The following is a 13,808-nucleotide window of genomic DNA, read 5'->3' as shown; positions in this document are numbered from 1 at the left end:
GATTCATAAAAAAAAAATTACTTATTAATACAAGCAATTTTTACATATATCATAAAGCATAAGCACACTATATTATATATATTACACCACACGAATACAACTATCTTATTCCGACTCGCTCGTTTCTTTTTCTTCAGTTTTGGTTCGTTTTGCCAAGTTTCTAGGGATATATGATGTTCCCCTAATACGAGCCGTCGTTTTCCACATTGGTTTAGAAAAATCTGGTGGTTTAGAGGTTCCCGGGTCATTGTTACAACTTAAGGGCTTCGGGGGTTGACGATACATATAAAGTTCATCGGGGTTGGAATTAGATTTCTCTATTTTTATGCCATTTCCCTTATTATTTTCTTTTGCCTTTTTAAATTCAGTTGGGGTAAATTCTATAACATCATCGGAATTCTCGTCGGAATCCGATTCATCGGAGAATTGGTAATCCTCCCAATATTTTGCTTCCTTGGCGGAAACACCATTGACCATAATTAACCTTGGTCGGTTGGTTGAGGATTTTCTTTTACTTAACCGTTTTATTATTCCCCCCACCGGTTCTATTTCCTCCTCCGGTTCCTCCTCTTCCGGTTCCGACTCTTCTTCCGGTTCCGACTCTTCTTCCGGTTCCTCTTCGGGAACTTGTGAATCAGTCCACGAATCATTCCAATTTACATTTAACTCTTCATTATTATTAGGTGAGTCAATGGGACTTGTTCAAGAGGTAGACATCTATCACATAATATCAAACGCGTTAAGAGATTAATATATCACATAATATTCACATGTTAAAAATATATAGTTTCCAACAAAATTTGTTAAGCAATCATTTTTCAAGTAAACACGGTCGAAGTCCAGACTCACTAATGCATCCTAACAAACTCGATAAGACACACTAATGCAAAATTCTGGTTCTCTAAGACCAACGCTCGGATACCAACTGAAATGTCCCGTTCTTATTGATTAAAAACGTTCCATATTAATTGATTTCGTTGCGAGGTTTTGACCTCTATATGAGACGTTTTTCAAAGACTGCATTCATTTCTAAAACAAACCATAACTTTTATTTCATAAATAAAGGTTTAAAAGGTTTTACGTAGATTATCAAATAATGATAATCTAAAATATCCTGTTTACACACGACCATTACATAATGGTTTACAATACAAATATGTTACATCGAAATCAGTTTCTTGAATGCAGTTTTTACACAATATCATACAAACATGGACTCCAAATCTTGTCCTTATTTTAGTATGCAACAGCGGAAGCTCTTAGTATTCACCTGAGAATAAACATGCTTTAAATGTCAACAAAAATGTTGGTGAGTTATAGGTTTAACCTATATATATCAAATCGTAACAATAGACCACAAGATTTCATATTTCAATACACATCCCATACATAGAGATAAAAATCATTCATATGGTGAACACCTGGTAACCGACATTAACAAGATGCATATATATAAGAATATCCCCATCATTCCGGGACACCCTTCGGATATGATATAAATTTCGAAGTACTAAAGCATCCGGTACTTTGGATGGGGTTTGTTAGGCCCAATAGATCTATCTTTAGGATTCGCGTCAATTAGGGTGTCTGTTCCCTAATTCTTAGATTACCAGACTTAATAAAAATGGGCATATTCGATTTCGATAATTCAACCATAGAATGTAGTTTCACGTACTTGTGTCTATTTTGTAAATCATTTATAAAACCTGCATGTATTCTCATCCCAAAAATATTAGATTTTAAAAGTGGGACTATAACTCATATTCACAGATTTTTACTTCGTCGGGAAGTAAGACTTGGCCACTGGTTGATACACGAACCTATAACAATATATACATATATATCAAAGTATGTTCAAAATATATTTACAACACTTTTAATATATTTTGATGTTTTAAGTTTATTAAGTCAGTTGTCCTCGTTAGTAACCTACAACTAGTTGTCCACAGTTAGATGTACAGAAATAAATCGATAAATATTATCTTGAATCAATCCACGACCCAGTGTATACGTATCTCAATATTGATCACAACTCAAACTATATATATTTTGGAATCAACCTCAACCTTGTATAGCTAACTCCAACATTCATATATAGAGTGTCTATGGTTGTTCCGAAATATATATAGATGTGTCGAAATGATAGGTCGAAACATTGTATATCTGTCTATGGTATCTCAAGATTACATAATATATAATACAAGTTGATTAAGTTATGGTTGGAATAGATTTGTTACCAATTTTCACGTAGCTAAAATGAGAAAAATTATCCAATCTTGTTTTACCCATAACTTCTTCATTTTAAATCCGTTTTGAGTGAATCAAATTGCTATGGTTTCATATTGAACTCTATTTTATGAATCTAAATAGAAAAATTATAGGTTTATAGTCGGAAAAATAAGTTACAAGTCATTTTTGTAAAGGTAGTCATTTCAGTCGAAAGAACGACGTCTAGATGACCATTTTAGAAAACATACTTCCACTTTGAGTTTAACCATAATTTTTGGATATAGTTTCATGTTCATAATAAAAATCATTTTCCCAGAATAACAACTTTTAAATCAAAGTTTATCATAGTTTTTAATTAACTAACCCAAAACAGCCCGCGGTGTTACTACGACGGCGTAAATCTGGTTTTACGGTGTTTTTCGTGTTTCCAGGTTTTAAATCATTAAGTTAGCATATCATATAGATATAGAACATGTGTTTAGTTGATTTTAAAAGTCAAGTTAGAAGGATTAACTTTTATTTGCGAACAAGTTTAGAATTAACTAAACTATGTTCTAGTGATTACAAGTTTAAACCTTCGAATAAGATAGCTTTATATGTATGAATCGAATGATGTTATGAACATCATTACTACCTCAAGTTCCTTGGATAAACCTACTGGAAATGATAAAAATGGATCTAGCTTCAAAGGATCCTTGGATGGCTTGAAAGTTCTTGAAGCAGAATCATGACACGAAAACAATTTCAAGTAAGATTTTCACTCGAAATAAGATTGTTATAGTTATAGAAATTGAATTAAAGTTTGAATATGATTATTATATTGTATTAGAAAGATAACCTACTGTAAGTAACAAAGGTTTCTTGATCTTGGATGATTACTTGGAATGGATTTAGAAAACTTGGAAGTAAACTTGCAATCTTGGAAGTATTCTTGATTTTATGAAACTAGAACTTTTGGAATTTATGAAGAACACTTAGAACTTGAAGATAGAACTTGAGAGAGATCAATTAGATGAAGAAAATTGAAGAATGAAAGTGTTTGTAGGTTTTTTTGGTCGTTGGTGTATGGATTAGATATAAAGGATATGTAATTTTGTTTTCATGTAAATAAGTCATGAATGATTACTCATATTTTTGTAATTTTATAAGATATTTCATGCTAGTTGCCAAATGATGGTTCCCACATGTGTTAGTTGACTCAAATGGGCTGCTAAGAGCTGATCATTGGAGTGTATATACCAATAGTACATACATCTAAAAGCTGTGTATTGTACGAGTACGAATACGGGTGCATACGAGTAGAATTGTTGATGAAACTGAACGAGGATGTAATTGTAAGCATTTTTGTTAAGTAGAAGTATTTTGATAAGTGTCTTGAAGTCTTTAAAAAGTGTATGAATACATATTAAAACACTACATGTATATACATTTTAACTGAGTCGTTAAGTCATCGTTAGTCGTTACATGTAAATGTTGTTTTGAAACCTTTAGGTTAATGATCTTGTTGAATGTTGTTAACCCATTGTTTATTATAACAAATGAGATGTTAAATTGTTATATTATCATGATATTATGATATATAATCTATCTTAGTATGATATATATACAGTTAAATGTCGTTACAACGATAATCGTTACATATATGTCTCGTTTCGAAATCATTAAGTTAGTAGTCTTATTTTTACATATGTATTTCATTGTTAATACACTTAATAATATATTTACTTATCATTTAACATAATTAACCAAGTGTATCAATATCTTAATATGATTCATATGTACCTAGTAAGACGTTGTTATAACGATAATCGTTATATATATCGTTTTCGAGTTTCTTAAATTAATAGTCTCATTTTTATGTATATAACTCATTGTTAAAATACCTAATGAGATACATACTTATAATAAAATCATGTTAACTATATATATAACCATATATATGTCATTGTATAGTTTTTACAAGTTTTAACATTCGTGAATCACCGGTCAACTTGGGTGGTCAATTGCCTATATGAAACCTATTTCAATTAATCAAGTCTTAACAAGTTTGATTGCTTAACATGTTGGAAACACTTAATCATGTAAATAACAATTTCATTTAATATATATATAATCATGGAAAAGTTCGGGTCACTACACCATACGTCCGAAAAATACCTCGCACACCAAAATTTGACCTTGTTTCTAAACACTCAAAGAATAATCTTGCTAAACAAGTGTCAAATAAGAAGTGGACAACCAAACCATTTTTAACACCAAGATCCACTTCTTCTTCAAAACCAATTAAGTACTCTGCGTCTGAGTTACTTAAACTTAAGCCGAGATCCGTTTCTCTGGCTATGTCAAAAGATTTTCAATCATCTTTGATTCCACAAAATCAACTTTCTAAGGATACGTTGTGTAACAAACCCAAGTGGAATTCAACGTCCATAAGTCAGATCGATAATGCCTATAAATGGTATTCAAATTTGACTTTCAAAAATTAATTTGACTGCAAAATGGTTCTTGGACACAACGGTTCAAGACCTGGACTTAACCCGCTGACACCTGACTGTACACTCAGGCATGACCCACTCGCAACCTCAGATGACCTGATGTGTTGTTTGAACCTATCTTTCCTCCAACCTCTTCCAATCCCCGGTTACTCCAAAACCAATTTCGCCCGAATCCATAACCGTTGGTACATATACTTCAGTAGTTACTCATATGAGTTTCTTCTCCTGGATGAACTTGGCAACTGCATGTGTCTAGGGGGAGCAATGCATGTGCCTACGGGGAGCAATGCATGTGCCTAGGGGGAGCAATGTGACCCGCAATGAAATGACGGTTATCAAAATCTGAAACGTCAAATTTTTTTTTTAGGGGGAGAAGGGGGGAATGTTGGTTCCCATATAGATCATGATGGTTCCCATAATAGATATGTATGGGACCCATAATTTAAAGAAGGTTTTATCCAAAACCTTATATCGTGTATGCTCATATTTCAGTGTATGCACCGCGCCGCAATTGTCTTCCACTCTTTCTCTTAAAAAACATTTCAGTGAAAATGTCAAAAAAAATTTAGGGGGAGAAGGAGGGAATGATGGTTCCCATATAGATTTGTATGGTTCTCATATAGATCTGTATGGAACCTGCACTTCAAAGAAGGTTTTATCCAAAACCTTAAATGGACCCGCAATGAAGGTTTTCACCAAAACCTTATATGGCCCGCATCTCAACTGCCTTACATCCTTTCTCATCAAAACCTATATTTTCTGTGTAGCAAATTGTCAAAATATGTTTTCATCCAAATAAATCATGATTTGAGGGGGAGAAAAAGACCAAGAAAATAAAGGTTTTATCAAAATATGACACATCACATATTGAGGGGGAAGATAAAAGGATCAAAACTACCATGAGTTCCATCCAAAAGATCAATTATTATGCACAGAGTTGTAATATTCATGAGTAATATCAGTGTATAATTGTACCTCTTCCTCAACATTAGAGGACACGTGATCATCACGATTTGCCATGTTAACAGAACGGGTGTTCAACAAGGGGCGTAGGACAGACAAGAGCAAACCACAAAACGACAAATAAACTTAAGAAATATCACTTTTTAAAAAGACCAAGAAAATAAAAGTTTTATCAAAATATGACACGTCACATATTGAGGGGGAGGATAAAAGGATCAAAACCAACATGAGTTCCATCCAAAATGGCTTCTACATACTTCTGTGTAGAACCCGCATCTCAAAGTGGTGTCAAACACACTTCAAAGTGGTGTTAAACATCAAAATGGATTTTGCACAAATAACAGTGTAAAACCCGTATTTTCACACATATCTCTTCCAAGAAACCAAAGCTAAAATGTGCAACTATCAAGGGCGAGTTTAAAGATTCAAATGTCAGTAATGACGGAGGATGTGTCCCAGTGACTGCCTCAAGAGGATGTGTCTAGATGACTGCCTCAAACAAAATAGTCATCAAATGACGAAGGATGTGTCTTGATGACTGCCTCAGGAGGATGTGTCTAGATGACTGCCTCAAATGTGGAATGACCCAACAACTTGATGCAAATTAAGTGTTTGGAGTCTCGAACTGCCGAAGGGGTTTCGAAAAACCTTGAATAGAAACCCTGCTTATCGGCTGGAAATCCTCTATCAACGCCTTATTGCATTTATAAGGTGGGACCTCAACGTCAAAAATAAATGTCAAACAGGGTCTAGAGGTCAGACTTATATTGATGAGGGAGATCTGTCTAGTTCAACGGAAAGGCAATATGACAATGCTTAGGCTTACCTTGGTAGACTTATCAGACCTCCGGATGCATGATCACCTTAACGATCAGTCATCATTTAAGCCTGACCAAACACACTCCTTAGAGAGTGCAACAACTGAAAGAGATGTGTCACCTCATGACATATCAATGAATTCAGGACGCGATGTAACATCTTCCTACATTATATTGATTTCTACCGACACCAATGCGGTGTTAGGTACAGTTGGAAGACTTGGTATAAGCAAGAGCGGCATAGTCCCACAAAGGTCCCATGATACTTTAATCATGGAGGTGGATAGCTTGCTAACGTCGACTGGAACTTCGGTGACCAGTTATCCTCAACATCTACCGAGGTTAAACTTTAACCTACCAATACCGGTGAGGTCTCCAAATTCGGAAACAGTTTTGGTTTCAGAAAACTTGTCTAGTGTAACAACTAAGCATGCCTGATTTAAACCTGTCTAGTATAACAACTAACTTGATTTTTACAAAATCAAAAACGGTTTTCGAAGATCCGGTTTTCCCTGAGGATCAAACTTTTTCCTTAACCTCTTTGTCTCTTCTTAGCCGGTACACGTTCCCTCTCTAATGATAATCATATATGCTCTCTCTGCTGTTTTGCGATGAACACGGGATGCTGTATTCATGCTACACGAGCTGAACACGGTACACCATATTCATCATGCGGAGGAAATGAAACACGAGTCAAAAACAAACCAATCATGATCATGAAAAAGACAACTCAACATTTGAGGGGGAGCAAAAGAGGTTTACACAAGATCATATCAAGCTACTTTCAATTCACAAAGATGGTCGAAAGTCAAAGATCAAGACCTCATCACCCGAACCAAAGAGGAAGACAAAATAAATCAATCATAACACTCCTAGATCAGTTCATCCTATGTGCAAGTTCGTGTTCAAAGTTGATAGCATCAAAAGCTTCATAGCTTCAAACCGAAATCACCGCCCAGAAGAAGGCTGCACAAGAAACTACAAGAGAATGATCAAGGGAGGGTTACATCTATTGAAAACCCCATGCAAAGGACTAATGGTTGACAATCAAGAAGACTGTTGACAAAGGGAAGACTGTTGACAATCAACACTGTTTTGAAAACCTCATGCAAAGGGGGAGATTGTTGACAATGAATATTGTCTATTACATGTGGCATGTGGTTTTAGTCTTAATAATGTAATAGGTAGTTTACTTATTAAGTATTTTAGCTAGTTACCATGGTAAATATAACTTACCATGTCAAGTTACCACTTGGAGGTTGCTAGTATAAAAGCAACCTCCCACACCCATTTGTAACTAGTTGAGTTAACTAGTGTGTGTAATCTTAATATTATTCTCTCTGTTATCTCTCATGCTAGTTCTTGCACATCTTCACTACCAAAACCCATAAACACTAAATATAAACCGATCGACACCTCAAAAAGGGACTAACAGGTCGCAAAGTTAACATTTCATTAAACGGGTCATTCGTTTGAGATCTCATCCGATCGGCTAGGCCTGCACTTCACTATCTCACCCGATAGACTGAAAATCTTGTTTGTCCGACTTAAGCTCATCCGATCAGCGGACTTAAGCTCGTTCGATCCACTAAGCTCATTCGATCAGTTGACTAAGCTCCTTCGATCGACTTAAGTTCATACGATCGGTTGAAAAGCTCATCCAATCAGCTTAAGCTCCTCTGATTGACTTAAGCTCATCCAATATCGGTTGACAAGCTCGTTCAATTAGCTTAAGCTCATCCGATCAGTTGAGCCTATGCTCATCAGCAGTAGCTTAATTTCACCAGCATCAGCTTAAACGGGTTTCACACCCAAAAATCATGATTTTGAGCAGTTTTGGTCGAATTGCACACACATACAAGTCATATAATAAGCATACAACAAGTTTTTAGCATCAAACAACACTTACAAACATATTTCATACCAAAATCACACCAAACCCCATTTGGGTCACATATGAACATAAACCCTAATTTCCACAAGAATTAAAGATTGAATCTAATAACACTTACCTTGTTTAGGTTATAGATCTCGCAAGGAACACATACCAACACTTGATTCAATAAATCCAACAAGAATCCAAGTTAGGGTTTGAGAGCTAGAGAAAGTTAGGTGTGTGTTTAGATTTCTATATGGGGAAAATCAAGTCTCGGACATCTATATTCAATAAATGGATTTTAAAATCCACTCCCCATATCACACGAGTATTTACCAGTTTTCAGATATTTTACTCATCTCGTTAGGCGGTCCCAACGAATTTCAACTCTGACAAACAAATATGTTTTGCGACCCTCGTCACAAAACGAGTTTAACTAAACAATCAAATAATTATAAACATAAAATTATTATAAATGCTATTATTTTTTTAAAGGCAATATATTTATATAAACAACAAATGAGTACAAGGATGGAAACCAGCACAAAGGCTTGCAGCACCCCAAATACATAGAATAAAGATGCACAAGAAGCAAGCTTCGCAACAAACATACAGACAAAGCATATACAAGCATCGAATGCTGAGAGAGTATCAAAGCTATCTCTCAACTTCTATGAATGAATCATGCTAAGAACATTTGCGGATTTGTTAGCCAGTTGTGCCAATCGATAACTTTATTTTTGATTCTCTTCGCAATCCACTTGAAGCTTTTCACTTGAATTTCGCTTAAAGCAACCGGAGTATTCTAACACTTGTTTTTGAATATTTTTTGGTTGCAATTCTTCCAAATGAGATACACACATATCTATTCGACTGCCTGCCATATTCTTTTGTCAATCTCAGAATTAACATGTCTCGAATTCCCACGTAGAGCTTCACCGATACTTAGGTTGGATATATTCCCCAAGGCCCGCCAATTATACACTTTAGACCATATCTCGAAAGAATGTATGAAAAATATAAGAGAGTGCTCCACCGTTTCAATGACATCATCGCATAGAGGACAACGAACCGAGTCGAGATCCACCCCTTTTTGTCTAATTCTGTCAACATTGGAATGCGATTTTTAAGAACACGCCACACGAAGACTTCAATTTTTTTTGGGAGCTAATTGTTTCTCAAAGTTTCGAACCTAATTAGACCTGCCGCACTTAACTTTGAATCTATTAAGCATGATAACTGATTAGTGGTGAATATCCCATTGTTGCCCAGCGGTCAATACCATTTGTCGCACCTGCTGTTGTCGAAGGAAATGGTTTCCAGCAGATTATTAGGTCTCCGATAGCTCTACCAGTTATAACCCTTTTCCAACTCCACGATCCCACATATTTGCGACCATCAATAACCAACCTATCTTTTACCGAAGCATTTGAGTCTGAATCTAACCTCGCTAACCTGATGTATTTGATCTTTAGGGGATCTTCGCGTAACCAAAGGTCATTCCAGATGGATGTAGATTCGCCATCACCAATTTTCCTGAAAAAAGAACTCCTGAAATGTATGCCCATGCTATCTATTCCACTTCTTGTTTTCACAATGTTAGTCCAATCAGAGGATGTAGAAATATTACGTAAAACATCACCCGATTTTAGACAACCTGACTCCCCATAAATGCTTTTTATGACCTTAACCCACAAGGAGGTGGATTCGATTTTGAACCTCCACCACCACTTGCCGATCAAAGTCAAATTTTTACTTTTAAGACAACTCAAGTTAAGCCCGCCCTCCATGTAAGGAAAAAGGACATTCCCCCATTTAACTCGCGATATTTAGTTTTTGGATTCCGATCCCCCCTAAAAGAAAGAACCTTACAGTCTTACACTATCAAGTTTGTTTAAAACCAATTTGACTAGCGTCAAGCGTATAAATGCTATTATTTTAAAACAATGATAATCTAAGGATACTTTCGTAATCTTACGTCTAGCCTCAAATTCGGTATGTTACAAATTTACCACTTTATAGATTTCGTCCTCGAAACCTGGTCTTGATCAAACAGGTGAGAATAACGAGTGTTCATCAGCTCTTCAGTTTTTCAAGTCAGGTCGTCATCTTCTACTTTACACTTATGCTAAATCATTACTAATTGTTAATTGTTGTAAAAGTAATAGTTGACAATGCTGATAAATATACCAAACTCTCTTCTTTTTCATTTTTAGCCGTTCGCTACGTACCCCCATAAATAAGAAACGTGACAATTATTATTTTATTATGATAATAATTTTAAAGTCTTTCTATCAATAGTTCCCAGTTGAAACAGTCTTCTTAAAAGTATAATATATGTACACTAGCTTATCCGTCCCCTAATTATATGAAATAAAAAAAAAATGAAATTCTTTAAACAAACAAATTTGCATATGACACATGCCAAACGTTCTTCTAGAAAACGGCAAACTTAATACGACCTACCAAGTTCGTCAACTTTATCTACCTTTTATCATGTTATATAGACACTCCATCAGTGTTTAATTTCAAACAAAACAAAAGCTAAAAATGGAGGTTATGATACCAGTAAGATCTCCCGATTTCGTCTTCGATTCATCGATATACGATATCGCACCAGTGACCCCTAAACTCATGGGCGACTACTACTTTAGTGCACCCACAAGCCCAACCCGAATCACCAAATTAGACCTTAATTTCGATGAGCTTTTGATCTTCGAAGAAACCAACTCACACGCAACTGTCCCATTCGCATGGCAAGAAAAGCCCGGTGTCCCTAAATCGTTCACGAAAATTGAAAATTTTGCATTGGATGTTAATGAGTCGATCAAGTCTATCGAAAATGAGTCATCAAATGGTCGTGAAAATAGGGGACGAGAAAGAGAAGTTGTTTCGTCTTCAAGAAGTAGAAGAACAAGATCTTTACCACCGTTTAGAGATCAAGAACAACCACCGAAGACGACCCTTGAGGCTTCTGGGTCGGGTACAGGGTCGAAAAAATGGAGCTTTATGGATTTGTTTTTATTTAGAAGTGCTTCTGAAGGTAGAGCTTTGGATAATGATCCTTTGAAGAAATATTCAGCTGTTTATAGAAAACATGGTGAAGATTTTAGGAACTCGAGTATGAGATTGGATAGGGGGTCCGGGTCGGGTTCAGGGTCCAAAAGAAGAGGTCGGGTTTCAGCCCATGAGTTGCATTATAATGTGAACCGGGTGGTTTCTAATGATATGAAGAGAAAAACATTCTTGCCTTACAAGCAAGGTATTTTGGGAAGGTTAGCATTTAATCCAACAGCTTATGCACTTGCAAATGGATTTGGGTTTTCCCATAATAATTGAGTAAATCATAGATTAATTATTGTTGATTAAATTTGTTATGGAGGATCTTGATATAGGTATTTATTCATGAATTTGGTGGTTGTTTTGATTGTTGTAAAGATGACTTTTTGTTCTAAGCTAGATGTGTTATAACTTACAAACATCATGCAATCATTAATGTTTATATGTATATAGAACTACTCAGCGATGAATCTAAGAATCGTTTTCGACTGGTTCAAATGTCAACTTTTAACATAGAAATAAATACACTAAACGGTAAATTTTAACACATACATATATTGAACAAAATTTAAGTCTGTTGTTGACGGCCGGCCCAATTAACTCTTCATAGGTCCACCCCTACAACTACCTACTATATTTTTATTTCAAAACATGTGTATCGGCAGGGACATGTTAACCCTATGTTGACTTTGTCAACCCATCCAGCGGTCCCCGGTAGTCCACTGGAGCCTGGCGAAACACCATCACCTATTTCTCCACAACATGTCAGGCCCGATAAACGAACCTGCATTGTCATTGTTTCAATCTTCGCATGTGTGGAACCAAGGGATCATTTGGGCCCGGTAAACATATATAAATAACATGTAGCAATTGGGCTTTGATGATTTCTGTGCCTTTTAGTATCAAATCTATGTTGAAATGACTGATTGTTTCATCATTTACTATGTAAAAAGGTAAAACTAAATATAAATATGACATCACTAAATATAATTATAATTATAGACCCCGTAAGTTTCTGAGATTTATGATTATTTTTTTATTTTTTTTGAAAGGCAAGTAAGTTTTATTAAAATAAAAAGAACACGAAACAAACTAGCAAGGAGCTAGACTAGACACGAGGCTACAAACGACCGCACCAAAAAACGCACAAACAAACAACAACACCAACACGAAGCTATAGGAAACACACAATCACGAGGATATTAAAGAACACGACACGACAGCTAATTAGACTATGATTCCGAATCCGATGACGCGCAGGAAGAGCAACATGAGCAGCAATCAATATCCTCTTCCGAAACATTCATCATGTTCTTGATAAGATATCTATCTTGCCATCGAAATTTAACCCGAATTCGGTTGTGTTTCATATTTCTCCTACCCCGCACGTGTTTAATGAAATGACTTTTAATCAACGGATGGACTTTTCTATCATTAACACGAAAACGGGCTACCGCGGTATGGCCCATATCACGATCAAGTCCATCAGAGTTGGGACCCAGCCCATTTGAGGAGCCAGAGCCCATCACTGTGTCATTTGGAACATGCCCTCTAAAAGAGTTAAAGTCAGGCCCATCAGCACTTTGAATATTCATTGGGTCTATCAATAAATCACTTTTGTCACGGTTGGACTTTTCATTGTCACGCGAGCCGCCAGAATCAGAAATCGAATCAAAAACCCTCGACTTTTTGTCTCCAACCTTATCAGCACTTCCCTCGATTCCTGTACAACTTTCATTGGACTTATCAAATCAATCAGAAACCCTCGACCTTTGTTCTTCACCCGTCACCTGAGCAACGCCTGAATTACTTTCCGGTATGGCAGCTGGAGATTCATCATCGCCTGAATTAACCTGCACATCGGACGAATCCGGAATAAACTCACCATCTTCAGTAGCATCTGCAGCATCGCCTGAATTAACCTGCACAGACTCATCATCGCCTGAATTAACCTGCACATTGGACGAATCCGGAATATACTCATCATCTTTAGTAGCATCTGCAGTATCTGCAGACTCACAATAAAACGAATCATCGTAAACTGAATCGTTTATAATTCCAACACAGGTACCATGATTCTCATCCATACTTGACTGAACTTTTTCTCCCACACACGACTTATTTGCAGGTTCTGATAAGTCCGAACGATTACTGGAGATGCCATGGGATTTATCCAAAACATCTCCGTCGTCCTCTTCAACCCGAGTCTTATTCACTTCGACCAAAGACCAAGATAATCGATCATTGTTAAAGCTAAAAACGAGATTGTGATTGTTCACCGAATTAGGAAGATTAATTTCGAAAAATTTGCCCCCGACTTTGATCTCAATACGATTAGCCATGTGAAACTGAAACTCCTTGGATTCG

The 13,808-nt window shown here is 36.1% G+C and overlaps 1 protein-coding gene across 1 annotated transcript; it reads left to right on the top strand.

The window, feature by feature from the left end:
• The first annotated feature begins 10,928 nt into the window (after nucleotides 1–10,928).
• Nucleotides 10,929–11,720, top strand: LOC139869438 (uncharacterized). Its single transcript, XM_071857753.1, has one exon. The coding sequence runs from the start codon at nucleotides 10,932–10,934 to the stop codon at nucleotides 11,718–11,720; it is 789 nt and encodes a 262-aa protein (XP_071713854.1). The 5' UTR covers nucleotides 10,929–10,931.
• The last annotated feature ends 2,088 nt before the right edge of the window (nucleotides 11,721–13,808 follow it).

The sequence above is a fragment of the Rutidosis leptorrhynchoides genome, chromosome 9 (assembly GCF_046630445.1).
Source record: "Rutidosis leptorrhynchoides isolate AG116_Rl617_1_P2 chromosome 9, CSIRO_AGI_Rlap_v1, whole genome shotgun sequence".
Taxonomy (NCBI): Eukaryota; Viridiplantae; Streptophyta; class Magnoliopsida; order Asterales; family Asteraceae; genus Rutidosis; species Rutidosis leptorrhynchoides.
This window is presented reverse-complemented; position numbering and strand designations above follow the sequence as displayed.